Below are 23460 nucleotides of genomic sequence, written 5' to 3' on the forward strand. Positions count from 1 at the left end.
CCTGGTGCCCCCCAAATAAAATCTTTTTTAAAAAGGGAGTTTTTACAGTTGGCTTACTAGAATCGGGATGCAAACAAGGTCTTGAGTTTCCTTCACCAGATCTTCCACAGGGTAAGTAATTTTGAGGCAAATCACAATTAGAGTGAGCTCCTGAGGTCCCCAGCAAGTCAGGGAACTGAGCAGCAGTGACAGTAACGGGCCGTTGCCAAGCTGAGATCTGCTCCCCAAGGCAATGTCCCTTCCATGACTCCCAGGCTGAGCAGTGTGCATTTCCAACTTCTTGCCGACTTCAAATTCTCAAGCCTCAACCTTTTTCACCTCTCCCTCTCCAACGAAAGCTGGCTGCACATTGGAATCACCGGAAGAGCTTTTAAATGTTTTTCTAATGTTTATTCATTTTTGAAAGACGGAGAGAGGCAGAGCATGAGCAGGGGAGGGGCAGAGAGAGAGGGAGACACAGAATCCGAAGCAGGCTCCAGGCTCCGAGTTGCCAGCACAGAGCCCGACGCGGGGCTGGAACTCACGGACCCCGAGATCATGACCTGAGCCGAAGTCGGACGCTCAACCGACGGAGCCACCCAGGCGCCCCTCACCTGAAGAGCTTTCAGAACGGCTGATGCCTGGGTCTGCCACCCAGAAATTCGAATGTAATCAGCCGGGACTGTGGCCTGAGCTCGAGGAGTTAGTTAGCCAGGTGACCCTAACGCGCAGCCCCGGCGGAGAACCACGGAGAACCCCCGCCACCAAGCTCTCCCTGCCCGGGCTCCGAGGGTTAAGCGGGAACGGGCGGGTGGGGGCGGGGCTTCGAGGCAGGGGCGGGGCCGCAGAGGAAGCCTGGCGGGATCTCCAGGTCGCCGCCGCCAGCCCGCCCGGCCGTAGCTAAGACGAGCGGAAACGCCTCCGTTTTACAAAACAAAGGGAGAAACGGGAGGCGTGCGCGGCCCGCGGGGCTGAGACCTCGGCGGTTGGCCCCTCCGGCCCGGGCGCTGCAGCATCTTTGGATGGCCATGGCGACGAGCCTTGGGAGCGGCTGGCGCTGGGGGTCCGACGGCCGCCAGGCGCCTCCGAAGATCACGCCGACCGTGGAGGAGCTGCAGAGCCGCGTGCAAGAGACGCTGGACCTGCTGTCCCCGCGGGAGCTGAGCCACTTCCGCGTCCTCCTCAAGACCGTGGACGAGGGGCCGCGCGTGAGCCCCCTGCGGCTGGAGCTGGAGGGCGGCAGCAAGGCGGGGCTGGCCCGTCTCCTGGCCCAGCACTACTACCTGCCCGCCGTGTCGCGCGTTCTCATCAAGGTGCTGCAGCAGCTGCGCCGCGCCGACCTGCTGCCGCGCTGGCAGAGCGCGGAAGACGACGACCGCCGGGGTGAGCGGGGGCGCTGCCGCGAGCCGGGGCTGGGGGCTGGGCCCGGATCGGCGGCCGGGATGGGGGGCGGGGTGGTGGCGGCCGGGTTAGGGGGCGGGGCCCGGGTGCGCGGCCGGCGGCCCGGCGGAGGGGCGGAGCCTGGGTGAGAGTGGGGACAGCCGGGCCGGGGGGAGAGGTCCGGGGGATCTGGGGGCTGCCGGGGCTGGGGGCGGGTTCCCGGGCAGCCCGCGGGGCGGAGGCTAGCGGAGCCAGGGGCTGGCGGGTGCCCTAGGAGCCAGGTGACGCGCGGTGGGAGGTGGGAACCTTGGGTGAAGCAGCCCGTAGAGTCGCCATCCCCAGGCGCGGAATCCGAGTGATCCGTCGAAGAGCGGCCATCAGGGTTTACGAGCACATTTTGGGGGTCGGCTCAAAGAGCAGATCGACTCAGCAGCAGGCCTGAGATGCTTCGTTAACGACTACCTTCAAGAGATTATGATGTGGGAGGTTTCCAAGTGGTGCAGTGAGAAGCCCAGTGTTGGAAACCCCACTGTCACACCCCCAGGGGGTGTATTTACGGAAGGGGTGGCTCTTCTTGCACACCATGAGACCATTTGCCGTCAATCTGGGAAGATGTGGCTTATGATCAAGAAATGTAGTATGGAACAGGTTGAGGGAGGTGGGGCTCCCCCCCCCCCCCGGCCCGATTTGATAAACGGATGTGTACATAATATGTATGTGAGAGAGAGGAGTGAGAGGAAGCAGCACGTACATGGGAGCCATTGAGATAGACAGTAAAATGTACCGTCGGTGACCTCTGCCATCTGCGTGCCTATGATCTGATTGAGCTTCTAGGTGTGTTACTGTTGCTGATTTTGTTTAGACTTGTAATGCATGACAACTGTAATGGCCCACCACACATGGCCTACAGGCAGAATACTGGCCCTGGGGAGCCTTGACTCCCCCTGCTTTCACTGCACCTACAAAGCCCTTGTGTCGTCCCTCCCAGGTTCGTTGGTCATGTATCACTTTTGCTATCACCTCTTTAGACTGTTGGCAAAGTGGGCTTTTTTTTTCCAGAGTCATCCAACCTACACAATATTATGGCTCTACACTGTAGGCACCCAATAAATGTTGGAATTAAATGCTAAGAGATTATGCTATTTTTTTTTTTTTGTAAATTTTATTTATTTATTTTTTTAATTTTTTTTTTCAACGTTTATTTATTTTTGGGACAGAGAGAGACAGAGCATGAACGGGGGAGGGGCAGAGAGAGAGAGGGAGACACAGAATCGGAAACAGGCTCCAGGCTCCGAGCCATCAGCCCAGAGCCCAACGCGGGGCAATGCCTAGTTCCTTTACTTCAATTTTCCCTTTATCGATGTCTTAATCTCCTCTCCAGGAAGTACATGTGCAGTAATATGTCAGTTAGACCTTGTCCCTTTTTATCTCTGGCCTGGCTCTTCCTGCCCTTGTATCCAACTGTGGCCTACGGGAAGCCGGTTTTAAGTTTCCAGCCTCATGAGTTTGCAGGAAGGTGTTCATAATCCAGGGAACCTGTTCTAAAGCGAGGTTGAAGCCTGCTGGACCCCCAAAACGTAAGAGGCAACAGAATTCCTTGGGAGGAGCTTCCTGTTAGTAGGGATGACAGTGGATCTTGATTAAAACTTAAAAAATGGGAAAATAATAATGTGTTTTTCCTGTTTTATTCTCTTTTCATGAAAATTCATGCAGAGATTCCAAGAAAGATTCTAAAGAGAAGCTATGACTGTGTGGATGGCGAACTGGTAAATATTTTTGCTCTCACTCCAGCACCGCACACTGGTTAGGAAGGATGGTATTTATTTAGCCGCTTGAACTGCCATTTTAACATTTTTTTTGTGCGCTGTTCTTGTTGGTTAGAGACTATCTGTATGGTTTTCTCAAGTGGTCATATCTCACTGCTTTTTGTTATGAGAGTGGAAGATAAACTTTAGCCAGTGACAACCACTGTGCGTGCATTAACCAAACAAGGTAGGAACTGCTGTTATTTCTGTTCGACAAGTCAAGAAAAGTGAGGCAACTTCAGTGGAAGTTCAATGCCTGGCTGTATGGCCTTGGACGACTACGTACATTGCTGGTTCTAGCGTTTGGTTTTTTTAAGCTTTACTATGGAAATTTTGAACAAATAGTAAAGTGGGATAGAAAAACGAATCTCCCCAACTCCAGCCCAACGTACTTATGACCCTGCTTCGGCAAATTAGAAACATAGAGCCAATCTTGTTTTGTGTGCTCCCGCTCCCATTATTTTGAAGCAAATCCAGATAATCCTGTCCCTTTCATCTACGGACACTTTCGTGTGGATCTCTGAATCTTTAGCAGGAGAAAGAGGTTTTGCAAAACATAACCACAATACCATTATTCTACCTAAAAACAACTTCCTTAATGTTTGCAAAGAGGCGGTTAGCATTCAGATATCCTTGACTCGTTCCTATGTCTTTTGCAGGTGGGTGGTTTGAATCAGGATACGGATTCATGCAGGGCCTACACAATTACGGTTGTTTGCTTTGTGCCTTAAGACTCTTAACTTAGGATGCTTCTTCTTTCTTTAGCCTTTTTTCTTGTTATTTATCTATTAAAGAAACCAAGTTGTCTGTAGAATGTCCCACATTCTGGATTTTGATGATTGCAGCCTTGTGTGGTCATTTACCGTTTCCTCTGTCCGCCATATTTCCTTAAACTGATACTCTAGCTATACGTAGGAATTTAAAACTGAGATTGGCCTATTAGTCCTAGTCTGAGGAAGATATTTGAAAGGATTATAAATCAAGTCATGACTCCCCCCACCCCCGTTCCATAACTAATAAGAGAGACAATCAGTGTTGCATCCCTGATCCAAACTGGGAAACCTCACCATCGATCCCTAGAGAAACTCATTATTTTGTATCTATGACACATTTGGATTTCTGGGTTTGGTTTGGTTTAATTATTGTTGGCTTTCCTGGAAAATAGGACTGTTATGACCTGAGTGGCAAGCGGAAGGCTTTCGTCATGTGTGTGGAGAAGAACAGACCCGGGGCTCACCGGGACGTCATGCTAATGACCGAATGGCTTGGCCAATGCCAGTTTGAGCATACTTCGTGCATCGATCCAAACAAAATGGTAAAAATAAAAAACAATGAGGAACCTAACTTGGATCTTCCAATTTTCCTTTCTTTTTTAAAAAAATGGGTTTTAACACCTGGTAAGAATCAGGACCTACCTGCTGCTCAATGACATATGTGTCCTGATAAAACTCTTGATGCTTTTGTAATTTTACGTGTGCGATACCCTACCTCCCCTTCCAGTCAGGCAGGGACCTCTTGGGCTCCAGTCTTGGCTAGGGCCCTGCAGTTGAAGAGGGGAGGGAACCCCAGAAGGCATCCTTGGCAAGATGGGCAAGGGGGCCAAGGACAAGGTGGAGTCTGGAGTAGGCAAGTTCCAGAGCATTTAGGAGCAGGAAAGACCAAGGAAACCCCTTTGAGAGGTCATCAGGAGGCAGGCCAGAGGGATTCCAGCAGCATGAGTCTTTGTGGGACTCACTTGGAACCCTGGGAGAAGCGTGGGGAGGGAGCCGATAGCACTGTGGGCAGAATTGTGTTGTGACTTAACTAGATTGTACTGAAAAAAATAAGGTGGAAGAGGATGGTGGGAACTCCATTTGATCTCTTTGACCTTAGCTGAGACATGACTCAGACCTGCCCTTATTTAGGGACAGTAACATAGGAAAGCCCTTCTTAGATCCCAGGAGTCACTGCTAATGAATGTCAAGGAACAGCATAGCATGGGGTTGTGGATGCCACACAGGCTGCCTCGGCTGGAATCCTGTCCCTTGCTAGTTGTTACCTTAAATCTGGTTCTCATCTGAGGGTGACTTGTCCCCCTCATTTGGCCATATCTGGAGCCATCTCTGGTTGTCACAACTGGAGGGTGCTACAATGCCCAGAACAGCCCCCACAGCAAAGAATTTTCTGGCCCCAAATGTCCTTTCCCCAAGGATTGGACCAGAATCTCTTCATTTTGCATGGTTTTTAATCCTGTCCTTTTCATTCAAATGGCAGAAACTGCCAATGTTCTTTTAGTTTATGCTCCTCAGGGTCTTAAGTGGCTACTTTTCCTGCATCCTGGCAACGTTTATAAATATTTAGTAATGTCACTGGCAAAAGTATTTCATGGTTCGGAGTTTCGTTTTTCCGATTCTTAGTTTGGTTAAACATCCTTTGGCCATTTTTTTCCTTCTGTAAATTATCTGTTCTGTCTTCCTTCGCCCTTTCTCCTACTGGGTGGTCTTTTTCTTGTTCTTATAGTTATTTTCCTGGATATTATTCATTTACAAACGTACTGCAGATATGTTTCTCTTACCCTGTGACTTGATTTTTTGTTGTCCTAAGTCATATGGAAGTCTTTTAATTTTTTTGTGAGTAAACTCGTCAGTCTTTCTTGTCAGCTTCTTGTTGTTTGTGTCTTGATTAAACCCCATGACTTCCCAACTTAGAAAATGCTTAAATTATTTTTCTCTATAGCTTAAGGTTTTCCTTTCTACTCTGGAATCTTATTTTTGGAACAGTGTGAAGTAGGAAGCCTCACCTTATGTCCAGATGGATAGTCTGTTGTCTCAACATTTATTGAATAATGTGTCCTTCCCCCACATACTTAAAACTCTGCCTTTATTGTGAAATAAATTCCCATATATAATTCGATTGGTTTCTAGAATCTAAAATATTCCATTCATATATTTGTTTATACCTAAGCCAGTATCTCCCTGTTTCATTCACCATGATTTTTAAGGACATTTTGATGCCTGATAGGGCTATCCCTCCTCTCTCTCTCTCTCTGTCTCTCTCTCTCTTTTTTTTTTTCTTATGAATATGCTTGGCTCTTCTTGAGGATTGTCTCCTCTGTGACCTGGAGAATAATCTGGCTAATTTCCACTGAAACCCTTTGGGATTTTGATTGCCATGACATTGAATTGAGATTCATTTGGAGTGAATCAGCAAATCAGTAGTATTAAGAGAAGCGTGGGCATGTCACGGTTTATTGTCGCCTCTTCCCTAAAGCTTTATCCTTTCTTCATTTAGGTTTATTCCTAGGTAGTGTCCTAGTTTGGGTGTGACCGTGAATGGGACCCCCTTTTCTGTTATGGGGTTTAAAAGATTGTTGCCAGGTAACCGGAGTGGGGGGTGGGGGGAGAGGATCTTTGATCTTTGTGAGTTAATCTTGTATCCAGTCAGCTCACTGGCCTCTGGTTCCAGTAGTTACTTGGTTGATTATTTCGTATTTCTAGAAAGTCATGATATGTGTAAAAAATGAGTTTTGGCTCTTTGTTTACCGTATTTAGACTTCATTTCACTTTTACGTGCTTTATTGAAGGGACTGGAATCTTGGCTACAAGGTTTACGGGAGCAGTGATGGCCGCCATTCCCGTCTTGCGTTTCTCTCTAGGGGGCTTGATTCTGATGACGCCTCTCCATAGGTTCTGGCAGGTTCGCTTAACCGACTGCACCACCCAGGCACCCCGAGGGCATTAATTTTAGAAAACAATAACTTTATATGTTAAAATAAGTTAATAATATAAAATTTACATACACTAACCCTTTGGGGAGCTATCATTATGTTGTTTTTTTTTGCAGTAGAGAATCAGAAATGCCCTAATTCTGTTAAACAAGAACCAATGGCACAAACAGAAATTACGGGAATTCTGAGAGCAGCCAAAAGGGAAGGGACAAGTTCAGGAACTGATATTTACCTCATACGAACCCTGCCTGAGATGTAGTTATTTTCGTACTTGTCATATCCTCGGATTGCCTACTGAAAAGAACCATCTCCGGCATTTCTGATTTTACTTCCCTCCAGTTATTTTGAATATGTGATCCTATTTTACAGGAGTTACTTGGGAAAATATCATCATTTCGGGATGGACTCAATGAAATTAAGGATGATGTTGGCTGTTGCCTTGTTACTCTTATGTCCCACGGGGAGAAAGGCTTTATTAAGATGAAAGATGGTGAGAGAGTCAGCCTGGAGGACATTTTTGAAATGTTTAATAATAAAAATTGTCCGGCGCTTCAAGAGAAACCAAAGATCTTTATAATCCAGGCCTGCAGAGGAGGTGAGTGGAGACTTCTTGGTCCAGTCCTGTGTCTAGGGCATTCTCCTATGGATGACTGAGAAAAGAAAAAGAAGTTACAAATATTTATTTGTTCGTTTGTTTACGATCAGAGGCCCCTCGGCCGATGTGACTTTAGTTGTGTGGGGTGCTAGAGACTTTGGGCTGGGAGGAAGGGACAGAAGGGACACTTACCTGGGATGGAATCATTAACTCTGGCTGAGGAATGGTCCCAGTCACTCACATCACGGGGTAGGCCAGGGAGCCTCAGATCTGAGAGAGATGTGTGCACTTTCCAAGGGCCATCCCGCCGTCCATGTGATGCCAGGCGACCTGCGGGGCCGATATCTGACTTCCGTAGCTTCTGTGGCTATTCCTCCCTCTTCTGGAGGTGCAAGCTTGTTGGGACGTTGATTAAGGGTTCCTGGTGTCAACGGTGCATTACTGTAGTGTGTATTTTTGTTCTCCAAAAAATAGAGAAAAGAGATAATGGTGTTGAGACAGACGATGAACCCATGGAGTCTGATGACGTATCTGAGAAGAGGAGGCTGCCCACGTTCAGTGATTACTTCATCATCTATCCTACCCAGGCAGGTGAGACAGTGAGGGTAGATGCCAGTGACACACACTTTCTTTTTTTTTTTTAATTTTTTTTTTTTCAACGTTTATTTATTTTTGGGATAGAGAGAGACGGAGCATGAACAGGGGAGGGGCAGAGAGAGAGGGAGACACAGACTGGGAAACAGGCTCCAGGCTCTGAGCCATCAGCCCAGAGCCTGACGCGGGGCTCGAACTCACGGACCGCGAGATCGTGACCTGGCTGAAGTCGGACGCTTAACCGACTGCGCCACCCAGGCGCCCCATGACACACACTTTCTTCCAGAAGGTTTAAGTTATTCGTGATGATTCTCAGAATCTTTTTTTTAAAATTATTTATTTATTTTTTTTTAAAGAGAGAGAGAGAGAGAGAGAGAGTGTGAGTTGGGGAGGGGCAGAGAGAGAAGGAGACACAGAATCCAAAGCAGGCTCCAGGCTCCCAGCTGTCCGCACAGGGCCCGACGTGAGGCTCGAATTCACAGACCGTGAGATCATGACCTGAGCTGAAGTCGGATGCTTAACCGACTGAGCCACCCAGGCCTCCCTTAAATTATTTGTGCCTTACTAATTGACATCTAGAAGGAGAATCTTTTGTTAACCTCTCCATCTCCGTTTACAAATGTTCCCACTTTTTAAATTGTTTTTTCAACATTTTTATTTTATTTTTGGGACAGAGAGAGACAGAGCATGAACGGGGGAGGGGCAGAGAGAGAGGGAGACACAGAATCGGAAACAGGCTCCAGGCTCTGAGCCATCAGCCCAGAGCCCGACGCGGGGCTCGAACCCACGGACCGCGAGATCGTGACCTGGCTGAAGTCGGACGCTTAACCGACTGCGCCACCCAGGCGCCCCACAAATGTTCCCACTTTTAGAGATGGCAGGTTGGCATCTCTAAACAAAAGAAACAGATCATTCTTCCAGGAACGCACAGGCCCCCGAGCAAAGTATTGCATGGTGAATGAGATGGTTGGCTCTTCTGTGAAAAAGATCTTGGCCCAAAAGCTAGTTCTTCCACTTAGTATATTTGAGACCTTCAGTATTTTTTAATTGCTAGCTATGTTAGTTTCTTCATGTAAAACGGGAATGATAGAATTCACTTATGTCTTTGGGATGTTATATAAATTGAATTCTATAAAGCAGATGTGCTTATCATAATTAATGGCATAGTGAATACAAAAAAAAAGAAATTAGATACTATTACTACTAATATATTCTGCTAATAATATTATCATCAGTGTTACTAATACTATTATTGATAATAAGTTAAAGTCCAAAAGAATCTGTGTATGCGAGGGTGGACTTGATTCACTTGTGAGGGGAAACAAAAATGTTGGAGAGATAGAATTAAGGGGTCCAGGACATTTCTTTAGGTTTTTTTTTTTTTTTTAGGCTTATTTTTATTTAAAAACAAAATGTTTGTTGGTTTATTTAGAAAGAGCGAGAGCACATGCGAGTAGGAGAGGGGCAGAGAGAGAGGGTGATGCAGAATCTGAAGCAGGCTCCAGGCCCTGAGCTGTCAGCACAGAGCCTGATAATGGGGCTCGAACTCATGAACTGCGAGATCACGACCCAAGCTGAAGTTGGACACTTAACTGCCTGAGCCACCCAGGCACTGCTTTATCTTGACTTGAAAAGAGGATTAAAGTAGCTTGCAAATATATATATATATATATATATATATATTCAATCTCTATGTGGAATTTGATATAAAATGTGACCGAAGAAATGCAGGCAAAGGAAACTAAGGGCCACCACTTAAAATGAAACCATCCTTAGTGGTAAGATGCGAGAAACTTCCCCACTAGGGTTAGACGAAAGATCTCACTCCTTGGTTGTTTCTCCAAGAGAGATGAACGCATGTGGCCTCACAGAGACTGGCACACAGAAGTTCATAGCAGCTTGATTTGAAATAGCCAAAGACTGAAAACAACCCAAGTGACCATCAACAGGTGAGCGAATAAACAAATCCTGGTGTGCCCCACGTGGACTACCAGTCAGCGATAAAAGGAAATGAGCTCCTGATATAAACTAACTGCAGAATTATTATGGAACAGTTCAGGGTCAAGGCGAGAAACCTCAAGCTCCAGTTTTATGGAACAAATGAGTTTTATGACTGCTGGACTGTATATACATTTAAGGGCTAGAGACTCAGTACTGAACAGAAGAACTAAAACTCTCTGCCTCCACGGAACTTCTGCACTAGTGGGGGAGACAGACGAGAAACACAGAAACTATATGTTGTGCTACTTTACGATACCATTTATATAAAGCTCTGAAACAGGCAAAACTAATCTGTGGTGTTAGAAGTCAGGATACTATTTGCCCTCAGCGCTGCAGAGTGTTGGGGGTGGTAATGACCAGAGGGGGCAAGGAGGGGACTTCTGGAATGCCGGCATCATCTTGTTTCTAGATGTTTCTAGTTATGGGGTGTGTTCACTTTATGAAAGTTTATGGAGCTCTTCTGTACCCCTAAGGCTTTGCACACTTTGCTATGGGATGGTTCTCTTTCAGTGAAATGTTTACCAAAAATAAATAAAATAAAATAAAATAAAATAAAATAAAATAAAATAAAATAAAATAAAATCTGTTAAATGCTGATAAGTGCTATGGAGAAAAATAATGCAGGGATGAGGGTTATAGGGAGTATCGAGGGAGAGGAGTGGAGATGGCCGTTTTAAAAAAGAGATGTGTAGAGATGTCCCCATGGAGCAGCTGATTGTTGTGTGGACATTTGAGGGACATGAGATGTTTGAGAGAACTTGTGACATAAGAATACTTAGGATATAGGGACGCCTGGGTGGCTCAGTCTGTTGAGCATCCGACTTCGGCTCAGGTCACGATCTCACAGTTTGTGAGTTCGAGCCCCGCATCGGGCTCTGTGCTGACAGCTCAGAGCCTGGAGCCTGCTTTGGATTCTGTGTCTCCCTCTCTGTCCCTTCCTGCTTGTTGTCTCTACGTCTCTGTCAAAAATAAATCAACAGGAAAAAAAAGAATACTTAGTATATAACAATAATAAAAATTCTATGTATACACAGACCACTAGAATAGAATAGAGAATGTACACGCAGAACCAGATATGCAGGACAACTAGGTATGTGACAAGCCATCACCAATTAGTGTTGAAAAAATAGGCTGTTCAATATGTACTGCTAGGAAAACTGGCTTCTCCGTGGGAGAAAAACTAAAAAATTATTTCTTGGCATAGGGTTTGTTGTATCTTTAATCACGTGAAATGTCCAGTAAGTCTATAGTAATGCTCCTTTTATCTCTAATATTTGTGGCTTCCTTCTTTTGATCTTGGTCAGTCTTGCCAGTGGTTTCATTAAGAACCTATTTTTAGGGGTGCCGGGCTTAGCATCTGGTTAAGCGTCCGACTTCGGCTCAGGTCATGATCTCACGGTTTGTGAGTTCGACCCTGAGTTGGGCTCTGTGCTGACAGCTCGGAGCCTGAGTGGAATTCTCTCTCTCTCTCTCTCTCTCTCTCTCTCTCTCTTCTTCTCTCTCTGCCCCTCGTGGGATTTTCTCAATCTCACTCTCTCTCTGCCCCTTGCTCACTTGTGCCCTCTCTCTCTTTCTCTCAAAAAAAAAAAAAAAAAAAAAAGAACCTATTTCTGGTCTTGTTCATTCTCTCTAGTATAGGTTTTTGATTTCGTTAATTTTGATTTCATAAATTTTCATTAAAATTTCCATTTTTCTTCATTTGGGGGTTTATTCTACTCTTCTTTTCCCGACTATTTTGGTTAGATACTTGGCTCATTATTTTCTCTCTTTTCAAAAAATAAGCATTAAAAAAAATTTTTTTTTAACATGTATTCATTTTTGAGAGACAGAGCACAAGTAGGGGAAGGGCAGAGAGAGAGGGAGACACAGATCTGAAGCAGGCTCCAGTCTCTGAGCAGTCGGCACAGAGGCCTACACAGGGCTCGAACTCACAAACTGTGAGATCATGACCTGAGCCAAAGTCAGACACTTAACCTACTGAGCCACCCAGGCATCCCCAAAATATAAGCATTTTCAAATAATCTCCTCTGAGTACTGCTTTTACTGTATCCCTCACATTATAACATGTAACTTTTTAAAAAGTGTTTATTTATTTTGAGAGAGAGAGAGAAAGAAAGAGAGAGAGAGGGGGAGAGAGAGACCCTCCCTGATCTCAAGCACCAAACTGTGAGACCGTGACCTGAGCCGAAATCAAAAGTCGGTCACGTAACTGACCGAGCCACCCAGGTGCCCCAGCTATTAAGATATTAATACTGAGCTTGGAACTAACTACTTTAGTAAATGGATCTCTTAGGTATTTCTTTTGGCCTAGGAGTGCTGTGAAAAAATTACTGAGACACTAAGGGCACCATGAACTGAGAAAGTTTGGGATCTTCTGCCCAGAGGAATCTCCTGCACATGTATATACATGGACAAGATGACCGACTGTCCCAGTTTGCCTGAGATGGAGGGGTTTCCCGGGACTGGACTTTTCAGTGCTAATACCAGGAAAGTGATGAATGGGGCTGAGTCGAGCACTCTACTCTGGGCACTCCTTTGAAGTTGCTTAGTGGGGCAAATGAAGGGGCAGGAATCTAAAAGCCACTGGGAGTGGTATATTCATACTGTAGGATACTGTGCCGCAGTTGGAAAGAATCATCATGGTGAAGTTTCAAATGCAACAGTTACTGAAAATAAGACAGCTGTGGGGCATTTGGGTGGCTCAGGTTGTGATCTCACAGATCGTGAGTTTGATTTCTTGGGCGTGGGATGAGGCGGGAGGGAGACTTTGATGGATTCCTTTTATAATTTGAATTGTGAACCATTTGTGTTTGAGTCCATTTTTTGTTGCTTTTTGGATTCCACATACAAATGAAATTATATGGCAGGTCTTCCCTGTCCGGCTTATTTTACTTAGCAGCATACCCTCTAGTCCATCCATGTTGGCAAGATTTCTTTCTTTTTTATGGCTGAGTAATATTCTCTTGTGCATATATGTGTGTGTGTGTGTGCATGGGTGTCCATGTAAGATAAATATACATCTATATTTTTATCTACTCGTCTACTGATAGATGAATTGTGAACCATTTGAATGTATTATCTATTCAAACAATGGATTTAATCACGGCTTGACTTTTGGCTAAGATCAAGGGCAAAAAAGGTGGATTTAAAACATTTTAAAGTTATCCTCTTTTAGAAAGTAGATTTCAACAAACTTCGGGCTTCCGACATCTAGTTCACCGTTGAAGTTTATAGCAGCTACCTGACCCCTGTGAGTTCTAGAGTCTGTCCCTCCTGGCCTGTGACCAAGCCATCTCACCTATATATAAGAGAAGCTATAAAGTGTTCATGTGTTCATTGGCTACTTGTTTTCAGTCTTGTGAGTGATTGGAGCTCTTGTTCTATGGCCAGAGTCATCATCTAATGCAATGTTGGGGGAATCCCGGTCCTGATGACTTTTTAATTTGACCCTGTTTGGTAAATCTGCGGAAATTCACTAGCTTTCAGCCCAAGTCTAAAGTTCTCCGTTTTTACTCATCAGACTCATTTTTTTGTGGCCTAGAGTCTGTCCTGAGGACTGAACCCGTGGCCATGGACGACAATAGCTGATTATTTTCAAAGTGACAAGAAATGTATAATCTTTCATTTAATAAGATGCTTGGCAGCTACACTGATTTTCGCTCTGCTGACTGGCACATCCTCCACGGGGTTGCAGACCATGTTAGGTTAGAGGCTTTCAAATGTTATTTGCCACAACCTACAGGAAGAAAGAGCTATTGTGTTGCATCAAATCTAATGCCTTGATTGTAAGACATACCATTATTTTGTGTCCTCAGGGAGCTACCAATTAATTACTCTGTGACACGGAAGAGATTATATAACACATCCAGATTTCAGAGATGCCTAAGTGGGGGGGGGGCCCCCAGAAAACTTCAATATTAGAATTGATAAAATCTACACTTCATTATAGTCTATCACATATATTTATGTAAAAGTATAAATACACATGTAACACTAGTTTTATAAATTATAGCTACCCTTGCTGCATTGATGTACTTTAATATTTTCTACTATATCCCATTTTATCCCATTTTCAAAAAAGGCAGTTTCATTTTTTTTAATTAATTAATTAATTAATTTTGAGAAAGTACAAGCGGGGAAGGGGCAGAGAGATGGAGAGACAGAATCCCAAGCATGGGATGAGCCATGGGGCTTGAACTCCCAACCATGAGATCATGACCTGAGCGGAGATCAAGGGTTGGATGCTTAACTGACTGAGCTGCCCAGGCGCCCCTAAAAAATACAGTTTCAGTATGCTAAATTGATTTGTTGGCTGATAATTGGGCCGCAACCTGCAGTTTGAAGAACACTGGATGGATTGTCAAACATCGTGATGTGGTGTTTCTAACTCATATTTACTCCAAGAGGGACAATACTGAAATTGCTGTATGGTTCCTATACTAAACAGATACGTTTTGTGGATTTGTTTACAACTTTATGGAGATATAGTTGAAGTATGAGCTGTACATATTCCACGTGTACCATTCGAACAGATGGAAGTAGTGTTCATGACACCATCACCATGATCAAGATAAGCAAATATTGCCGTCACCGCAAAAAGTTTTCTTCATGTTTGAATCTGTCCCAACCTCCATCCCCATCCCTGAGTCACCACGGTTGTGTTTTCTGTTACCACTGATTAGATTATATTTTCTGGAATTTTATAGGACTAGAATTATATAGCATGTAGGTTTCCTCCCTCCCTCCCTCCCTCCCTTCTTGTCTTCTTCCACTCAGCATAATGGTTTCGGGTTGTACCCATGTCGTTTTGTATATCAGTGGTTCATTCCTTTTTATTTCTGAGTGGTATTTAGTTGTGTGAATATAACACAATGTTAACACAATGCGCTCAGCCATTCACTTGTTACTGAACATTTAAGTTGTTTCTAGGTTTTGCTTATTACAGATGAAGCCACTGTGAACACACGTGTGTACATCTTTGGGCGTATGTTTTTGTTCTCCTTGGGTAAATACGAAGAAGTGGAATGGTTGGTTCACATAGTAGGTGTGTTTGACTTTTAAAGAAACTGCCAAGTTGAAAATTCTTTTTCAATGTGGTTGTATTGTTTACATTTCTGCCAGCAGCGTATGAGAGTTCCAGTTGCTTCACATCCTCATTATCAGTTGGTTTGATCTGTTTTTAAATTTTAGACAGTCTGATGGGTATAGAATAGTATCACCTTGTAGTTTTAATTTGCATTTCTTGGAGGCCTAGTGATTATCTTTTCCCGTATGTGTTGTCCTCTCACATATCTTCTTTTGCTTAATGTCTGTTCGTGTGTGTTGTCCAATTTTTTGTTGGGTTGTTGGTTTTCTTATGAAGTTCTAAGAATTATTTTCTTTTTAAATTTTTTTAAGTTTATTGATTTTGAGAGACAGAGGAGGGGCAGAGAGAGAGGGAGAGAGAGAATCCCAGGCAGGCTCTGTGCTGTCAGCACAGAGCCCAAAGTGGGGCTCGAGCTCACAAACTGGGAGATCATGACCTGAGCCGAAACCAAGAGTCGGACGCTTAACCAACTGAGCCGCCCAGGCACCCCTGAGAATTATTTATATATTCTGGATACAAGTTCTTTGCCTGGTATGTATTGCAAATATTTCTCCCAAACTGTGGCTTGCTTTTCATTTTCTTAATAACGTGTTTCAAAAAACAAAAGTTTTTAATTTCGATGAAGTCCAAATTAGCATCTTTTTCTTTTGTGGCTTATGCTTTTTGTGTTCTAAGAAACCTTTGCCTATATTGAGATTGCAAAGGTGTATCCATGTTTTTTTTCTGTTCCAACCTAGATTTATTATCAGAGGGTACGGTTTTGATATTCCCATCAAATTTCCACACTAAAAAAAGACACGTTTCATGTTTTTTACTAACTACTAATAAAAACAATTCCACTAAATTTTTTTGAGGACCCCAAAATAAATTCTATACTGATGTATTTGGGGGGGTATTTAGCTTAAGATCCTATAGCAAAAGTCAGAAATAAAAAAAAAAAAATAGATGGGGCACTTGGGTGGCTCAGTTGGCTGGTCATCTGACTCTTGATTTCAGCTCAGGTCATGATCTCATAGTTGGTGAGTTTGAACCCCACATTGGGCTCTGCACTGATAGTGCGAGCCTGCTTAAGATTCTCTCTCTCTCTCTCTCTCTCTCTGTCTCTCTCTCTCACTTCCCCCACCTTCAAAAATAAATAAACATTAAGAAACATAGAAAGAAGGGATAAATGACGGAAATATGGCAAAACGATAACTGTTGAATCTGGGGGATGATCATATGGGAGTTTGTTAAACTTTGCTTTCTCCTTTTGTGAATATTTTAAAAGTTTTATTTTAAAAATTGATTGATAGAAGAGAATTGCCCTCTTGAGGGGTTACATGCTGTTGGTCACAGGAGTCCCCTGGGAGGCTCAGTGCTTCCTTTTTTTGTGTCTGTGTCTCTTATGGACCCAGGCCCACTCCTATTAATACAAGAATGCTTCCGTATTCTCAGTTCAAAACCATTTTACAGGTTTCACTATGGGTAAAAGAAAAGTTCGGTGCAACCAGAGGAGGAAAACACATGAAATATTTTCACTTTGTAGATCACGTTGCTTTACGGCACCCTCGCACGGGCTCGGTGATGATTGAAGCGATGGCTGAGGTCTTTAAACAGCATGGAAATAAGTGGCACATCGCTGACTTTTTCACCAAAGTAAGTAGATTCTAAGTGAACACGTGCTTCATTCATGTACTTGATCGGAGCATTTTCATGAGGTTGGCTTTACCCATGAAAATAGGAGAGATACTGAAAAGTTGCTTGGAAGTGATGGGCCGATCATGACTTTCAATGACCGTAGCATTCAGAAAACATGGTTGAGCCACCTGCCAAGGGAAACAGAATGACACCTTCCGTTCCTTGCTAATAGAAGGGCATTGGATATTAGGTGAGCTTTAAAGACCCTGCCTGCTGTGTAGCCCACCATGGCAGCCAGCTTTGGCCCGACTCAGCACCCCTAGAGAGGGCAGAGCCTTAGGACATCTCTAAGGACAGACTCCAGCTCACATTTGTCTCCCCAGCTTGTAGCCCATAGTAAACATTCACTGAATGAACACGTGCTCGGTAATGGCGGTGGATTTGCATACGAACCCTAGTTTGGAGAATGGCCCAATTATTGTAGTTTATCATATCAGGATTGAAGAGGTTTACGCCCACAGAGAGCTAATGAGAAGAGATCAGAGAAGCGCCCAGTAACAGCGAGGCTAACATCGATTGCGTGGCCCACTCCATGCCAGTTACCATTCTCTGCGCTTCCCAGATACGAATCCAGTTAAGTTTTCCAACACCCCTCAGGGACCTCCTGGGATTCACATCCCCTGTGACAGATGGGGGCGAGTCGGTGGCCGAGCTGGCACCCTAGCCTGGGCAGAGTGCTTCTAGAGTTCATGCCCTAATCACAATTACATATGAATTACTCCACACCTGCCCAAGGTATGGTAACTATTTTTGTTTCTTTAAAATAGAAAGATTTAATTTTAGTAATTTACATATGATGCTTAACAGCCCTTCAAACTCCTTCTCACCTCATTTGAGGTCAGAGTTGGGTGGGGGTGGGACGTGAAAGGGAGGGACCACAGACAATTTTGACACCCATTCCAACCATATGCCCGAGTATCTTCTATTGCTCAATTTCTCTGAGAAAACAGTTTCTTGTCAGCTTCTCAGCAATGTTATAATAAAGACAGATTTGGCCAACTGTAAATGGAAATCCATCGTAGCTAAGGCTAGTTGAAAAATTGGTTGGCTGACTGACGTTCATTAAGCCTTTACTGAACACCCTTTATTTTTAAAGTGCTTGCTGAGTAAACACTGGCAAAGAAAAAAAAAATCCATAAATGAGCATGATGGGGCCTTTGCATTAAAGGCCCTCACGGCCCAGTGACATGGAAGGGTGGCTGATGTGCTCACAACCAACCCTGGGATTATAGGGCCACGGGGTGCTTTGGACATAACATAACGCAACCCTTTCATTTTACGGCAGGTTCTCTTGCCTACTAATCCCCAGGGGCAAGTTGAGACCAAACCCAGGTCTGTGGACCCTGGAGTCCAGAGAGCTGCATTCCAGGCACTTGGGGGGGCCATGCTCCTTCCACCGCCATTTGCATATTGCTTTCCGAAATGCATAGAATTCTGCCATTTCCCTCCGTAGGGTTGACTAAAAGGCTTTCGCTCAGGGCTTTTGAACAGTCTGTACTTTAATCTTCCAGGTGAATAACAGAGTGGTGCACACTGAGTTTCATCTACACGAGGAACCCATAAAAGTGTCACTTGTCATGGAATCGACTTTAACTAAATCTGTGTACTTTTGACGTCGGGAGGATGAAAAGCTAAGGGCTGCTTTATAACTGACGGTGTAAAGAACGGAGAGCGTCTGTAGCGCGGTTCGAATGGTTATCCTTTGGGGTTATTTCCGTCACCAGTTGTACTTCTCCAGTTTGTTTTGCATATATGTGTATTTTTCCAAGATTGGGCCACGTATAGTTGGCGCTTGTAAATAATTTGACTTCTTTGAAAAGATCACTGTTTTTGAAAATGGGCTTTCCTGAGCTGTTACCAAAACAGGGAAGCCCAGCTCGATTTGTGGACCATTTTTAGAATGTGCTTCCCTTACTGATGACACTCCACCCTCTCCTACTTTGGTGCTGGCGTTCATCCTCGTTTTCCTGGCTTAGTCTTCAAGAGCTGTCTCTGTGTAGTCCTGTCCTGGCTCGCCCGATTTCCCCCATGTTGTTGTCTGCAGCCAGACTCGTCTCCTTTTTGACTCCATAAGCCATTCTCGAGTCTGACCCGGGTGTCTTCGTTTGTACTTTGTTGCCCTTGACGCCTCGTGTTTCCACCCGCCACCCATTCCCCAGCTTCTCCCTTGCTGCGCGGTACCTCTGAATGCTGTTTTCTCTGCCTGGGATGCTCTGTTCCACTCCAGTCCTTTCCGCCCCTCCGGATTTGGGTCAAGCATCCTTTGCACGGGAAAGTTTTTCGCCAAGGCCTCGTGCCAGGTCAGCTCTTCCCGAGTGCTCACAGACCGAGTGCTTTTCTTCTGCAGCATTTAGCACCGCTGTACTTAAAGGACTGTGCAGTGGCCACGAATCTCTCTCCAGTTCAGTCATAAGCTCCAAGAGGCAGAGGCTGTGTGTCTCATTCATTGCTGTATCCCAGCTTCCATCGGTGCCTTAAGACAGAGAGAAGCGATGTGATGAATGTTTGGTGAATGACTAGTCTCTGTCTTTTAATTGTTTTGTCCATTCGCCAGACCTCGCCTCATTACCTCTGTGCATCTGGCCACCTTCCGGCCATCCCCACCTGGCTGGTTGTCCTGTGGCGTCTTTAACTCCCTAAATTGGAAGTCAACCTACATTTCCCCTAAATCTCTTTACAAAACCCATCCCATTGTGAATAATCCTCTGACTCCCCACTGCCTGCGGAATATACTCAGATTGCCCTAGGAGAATATTCCAAGTCCTTCTCTGTCAGGCCTGTACTGCCCGTTTGTCCTGGGTCTTGATCACACAGGATGATTTGTCCTCCCCTCAGGCATCCCCTCTCACAGAATCAGGCTTGTGGGTTAATGAATGTTGAATGAATGCTCTTGGCTATGTTCATTGAACAATGAACTATGGTTCATTCTCTCCCTTCTGCCTGAAGCGTCCTTTGTTCTCACTGTGTGCTTTCTCTACACCACACATTCTTTAGGGTGCGGCTTGGGTCCCATCCCACCAGAAGGAACACTGTATGTAGACTAGCGTTTACTTAGAGTTCACAAACTCCGGGCCGAAGATGAGCTTTCATTGTGATTGTGTTCTCACTTTTCGTGTAACTTTGGACTATACTAAACCCTGGTTTCCACATCATAAAAGGAGACTTGGCTCGGCTGAGAATTCATCCAGTCACTGGACTTCCCTGAACTTTGGCCTCTTAATAAACTGTCCATGAATATGCTGCAGGTGTGGCTATTCCTGATCCTAGAGGTTCAAGCTGGCAGTTGTGTGAGACCATTGGGCCTGTATGAGGATACAGGTGTTCGGTGAAAATGCTCTGAAGACTGAGGGTCACGATGACTGAAGCAGCCCGGAATCTCCAGGCCGGTCCCCATTTCAGGAACAATTGTGTCCTTTTTAGTTAATGTGATTTTTCAAGTCTATATACATGTGATTTAATTTTGAAAACTTTTGAGTTTTGATGTTTGATATGTGACTTTGCTTTTTTTTTTTTTTTTTTTATAGACCATTAAAATGTCACCTTGGTTCATAAAATATGAACATCAGGTGAGCCTTCTCTGTTCATTTTGCATCCTGTGCCATCCTGGGACTCCAGGCCCAGGGACTCATTTCAGGGGGATGGCAGCAGCTAACACAGGCAATAGCTCGTTTCCTGAGGGAGGTTAAGTGACTAGTTCAGAGTCCCAGTGAGCAATGCAGCAGTGCATGAAATACATTCCAGTGCATGAAAATGCAAGACAAAAGGGCCAAGTGAGAGAGAAAAGTTATAAGACAGAATCCTTTCAACAAACAGGGCCATGCCAGTTAACTAAGGGAATGAATGAGCTTTGGGGCAAAGGAGGGAACAGTTATTTTGGAACATTGCTCAGGCCACGGCAGGTAAGACTCCTGGAGAGGACTGGAGCATGGCTGCACACCAGACGAACAGGTCAAGGAGGAGCAAGGAGGAAGTCAGGTCAGAGAGGGAGGTGGGAAGGTGCCCAAGATGAACTTGAAGCCTGGGGCCAACTTGGTGTCCTCCGTATTCTCTCGGCTGTAAACCAGAACAGGGTCTCCTCTAGCCATCCAATGACACATGAAGTGTATCCCCCCAAAACTACAGTCCCTACCACAATTTTGCATTTGGAAAAAAACTTAAGCTGAGTTTTTCTCTTTTTAAATATGAATGCCCAAGCTCAAAAGTTCGCCAAAGGAAATTCCGAGAGTTTTATTTAAAAAGGGCACAGGGGGAGGGGAGGGGGCGCCTGAGTGGCTCAGTTGGTTAAGCATCCAACTTCGGCTCAGGTCATGATCACATGGCTCTTGAGTTTGAGCCCCGAAAAGGGCTCTGTGCTAACAGCTCAGAGCCTGGAGCCTGCTCTGGATTGTGTCTCCCTCCCCGACTCTCTCTCTCTCTGTCTCAAAAAAAAAAAAACATTAAAAAAAAAAACAGGCACGGATAAAAAATGTTGCAGAAACTTGTGCAGACGACCGGGGACCCTGGAAGGTGGGGAGGACACTTAGCTGCTCGCTACAGATTTTCTTTGACAAGTGCCTCTTGGGCCATGGGCTCCCCACCGTGGTTTACTATAGTACCTTCTTCATCTTTGGACTTTTGTTGATTTCATTTCCTCACCAAGGATTTTCCTTACGCGGATTGGTTCTCAAGAGCAAAGTTGTTTTGTGAGAAAAATACTATTTTGTGGACAAACACCCAAACATAATTACAGTACAATGTCTTTTTTTTTTTTTTAAACGTTTTATTTATTATTGAGAGACAGAGAGAGACGGAGCATGAGCATGGGAAGGGCAGAGAAAGGTGGAGACGCCAAATCTGAAGCAGGCTCCAGGCTCTGAGCTGTCAGCACAGAGCCTGACACGGGGCTCGAGCTCATGAACTGTGAGATCATGACCTGGGCCAAAGCTGGTCACCCAAATGACTAAGCCACCCAGGCGCCCCAGTACAATGTCCTTCTTGCGACGAAGGAAGTAGTCCTGGGACTCCAGCGTGCATATGGGAGGGAGCTGTTGAGGTGGCTGGGGAAGACCCTCCAGAGAAGTCATGCAATACAGTGACAGAAAACTGCCCCCAAAGCCACCTGTTCTATTTTCCACATAGCTATTTTTTCTTTGGGAGCCAAAATGTCTCCAGATATTTTCACCAGTTTCTAAGGATGCTTAAAGCCATTCTGAAGTTTTCATTCCTTCTCTATCAGCTGCAATGGGGTTTTGTTTTTTTTAATTTTTTAACCTGTGTTCCTCAGAAAATTTCAAAAATGCTAAAAATGAGACGAAAAAAAACCGCACCCAGTTTCTCTACTAGTATATTAGTGGTTCTTAGCCTGGCTACACATTAAAATTACCTAGGGAGGTACTTATGAGAATCAGATTTTTTTAAGTCCTGGTAATGTAATATAGTTAATAATACCATATTGTGTATTTCACTGTTGCTAAGAGGGTAAAAGTTCTCATCACAAGAAAAACACACTTTTTGTAACTGGATGGTGACAGATTTTAACTAGATTCATTGTGGTGATCATTTCACAATATATACAAATATGTTTTATGGCAATACTTCACTTTAAAAAATCAGATTTTTGGAGTGCCTGGGAAGCTTAGCCAGTTAAACCTCTGACATCAGTTCAGGTCACTGCTGATGAGTTCGAACCCCAGCTCAGGCCCTCTGCCTCTGATTCTCTGTCCCCCTCTGCTTCTCCCCCTTTCCCCTCCTTCCCCCTCACCCGAGCATGCACTCTTAAAAAAAAAAAATAAAATAAATATATATATATAATATATATAATGTATATATAAAATACATATATATTATATATATATAATATATATATATCAGATTTTTAAAATCTGGGTTGGGCACATGTTTAATATTTTTTTTTTTCAACGTTTATTTATTTTTGGGACAGAGAGAGACAGAGCATGAACGGGGAAGGGGCAGAGAGAGAGGGAGACACAGAATCGGAAACAGGCTCCAGGCTCCGAGCCATCAGCCCAGAGCCTGACGCGGGGCTCGAACTCACGGACCGCGAGATCGTGACCTGGGTGAAGTCCGACGCTTAACCGACTGCGCCACCGGGCACATGTTTAAAAGCTCTCCACGTGATTCGCAAGTGCAGCAAAGATGGAAACCCAATACATAAGTTAGTAACTTGGCCGTCTCTTTACCATCATCTTTTAATGTGCAGGGCTTCAATTCTTTTTATTATTGAAGTTTAGTTAATACTGGCTTCAATTTTTTAAAATAATCTCCCCCACCCTGCAGGTCTTTAGTGGCTGCATAGTACTATATGAACGGAATGAATTTTTAATTACTAACCTATCGACATTGATTCCTTTTCCTCTAGAAAAAGAAACCTGCCATCTGTAGTGTTCTCCTTTTAAGTTTTTCAGGAAAATTTCCTGTAAGCGAACTTTCAAAATCTGAATTACGTACTGATAAATTGCTCTCCAAGAAATGAAAATAATTTCTCCGGCTTTTGTTGAACGAATACTTTGTCACGCTGTGCTCAACATGGCTCCCTACGTAAAGACACTTCAACTTACGACAGGGACCAGAAAGCCGATTCGGCCTCCAACTGCAGGTCCCTGATGAATTACAGCGGAGGTGGCCGCGTGCCGAGGAA

General features: G+C 44.6%; 1 protein-coding gene and 1 long non-coding RNA gene across 8 annotated transcripts; one reads left to right on the forward strand and one right to left on the reverse strand.

The window, feature by feature from the left end:
• Nucleotides 1-842: 842 nt before the first annotated feature.
• On the forward strand, nt 843-20067 carry LOC121033485 (caspase-14-like). Of its 6 annotated transcripts, none has more exons than XM_040479851.1 (8): nt 843-1362; nt 3073-3125; nt 4330-4479; nt 7240-7465; nt 7940-8056; nt 15006-15104; nt 16672-16781; nt 18335-20067. In XM_040479851.1, the coding sequence occupies exons 1-8, from the start codon at nt 1002-1004 to the stop codon at nt 18434-18436; spliced, it is 1218 nt and encodes a 405-aa protein (XP_040335785.1). In that variant the 5' UTR covers nt 843-1001; the 3' UTR covers nt 18437-20067. The 6 variants fall into 6 exon arrangements, with proteins under 6 accessions (XP_040335785.1, XP_040335786.1, XP_040335788.1 ...); XM_040479852.1 differs by lacking the exon at nt 18335-20067 and adding an exon at nt 17386-18328; XM_040479853.1 differs by lacking the exon at nt 15006-15104 and having other exon boundaries at nt 845-1362.
• On the reverse strand, nt 7381-23366 carry LOC121033487 (uncharacterized). 2 transcript variants are annotated; one of them, XR_005791936.1, is made up of 4 exons: nt 23271-23366; nt 13857-13942; nt 7658-7926; nt 7381-7507 (listed from the first exon to the last, which is right to left on the reverse strand). It is a non-coding gene; the product is annotated as an uncharacterized LOC121033487 (long non-coding RNA). The 2 variants fall into 2 exon arrangements; XR_005791935.1 differs by having other exon boundaries at nt 7381-7926.
• Between the last annotated feature and the right edge of the window lie 94 nt (nt 23367-23460).

This window comes from Herpailurus yagouaroundi, unplaced genomic scaffold (assembly GCF_014898765.1).
Source record: "Herpailurus yagouaroundi ecotype Mexico unplaced genomic scaffold, PumYag 159, whole genome shotgun sequence".
In the NCBI taxonomy this organism is placed as follows: domain Eukaryota; kingdom Metazoa; phylum Chordata; class Mammalia; order Carnivora; family Felidae; genus Herpailurus; species Herpailurus yagouaroundi.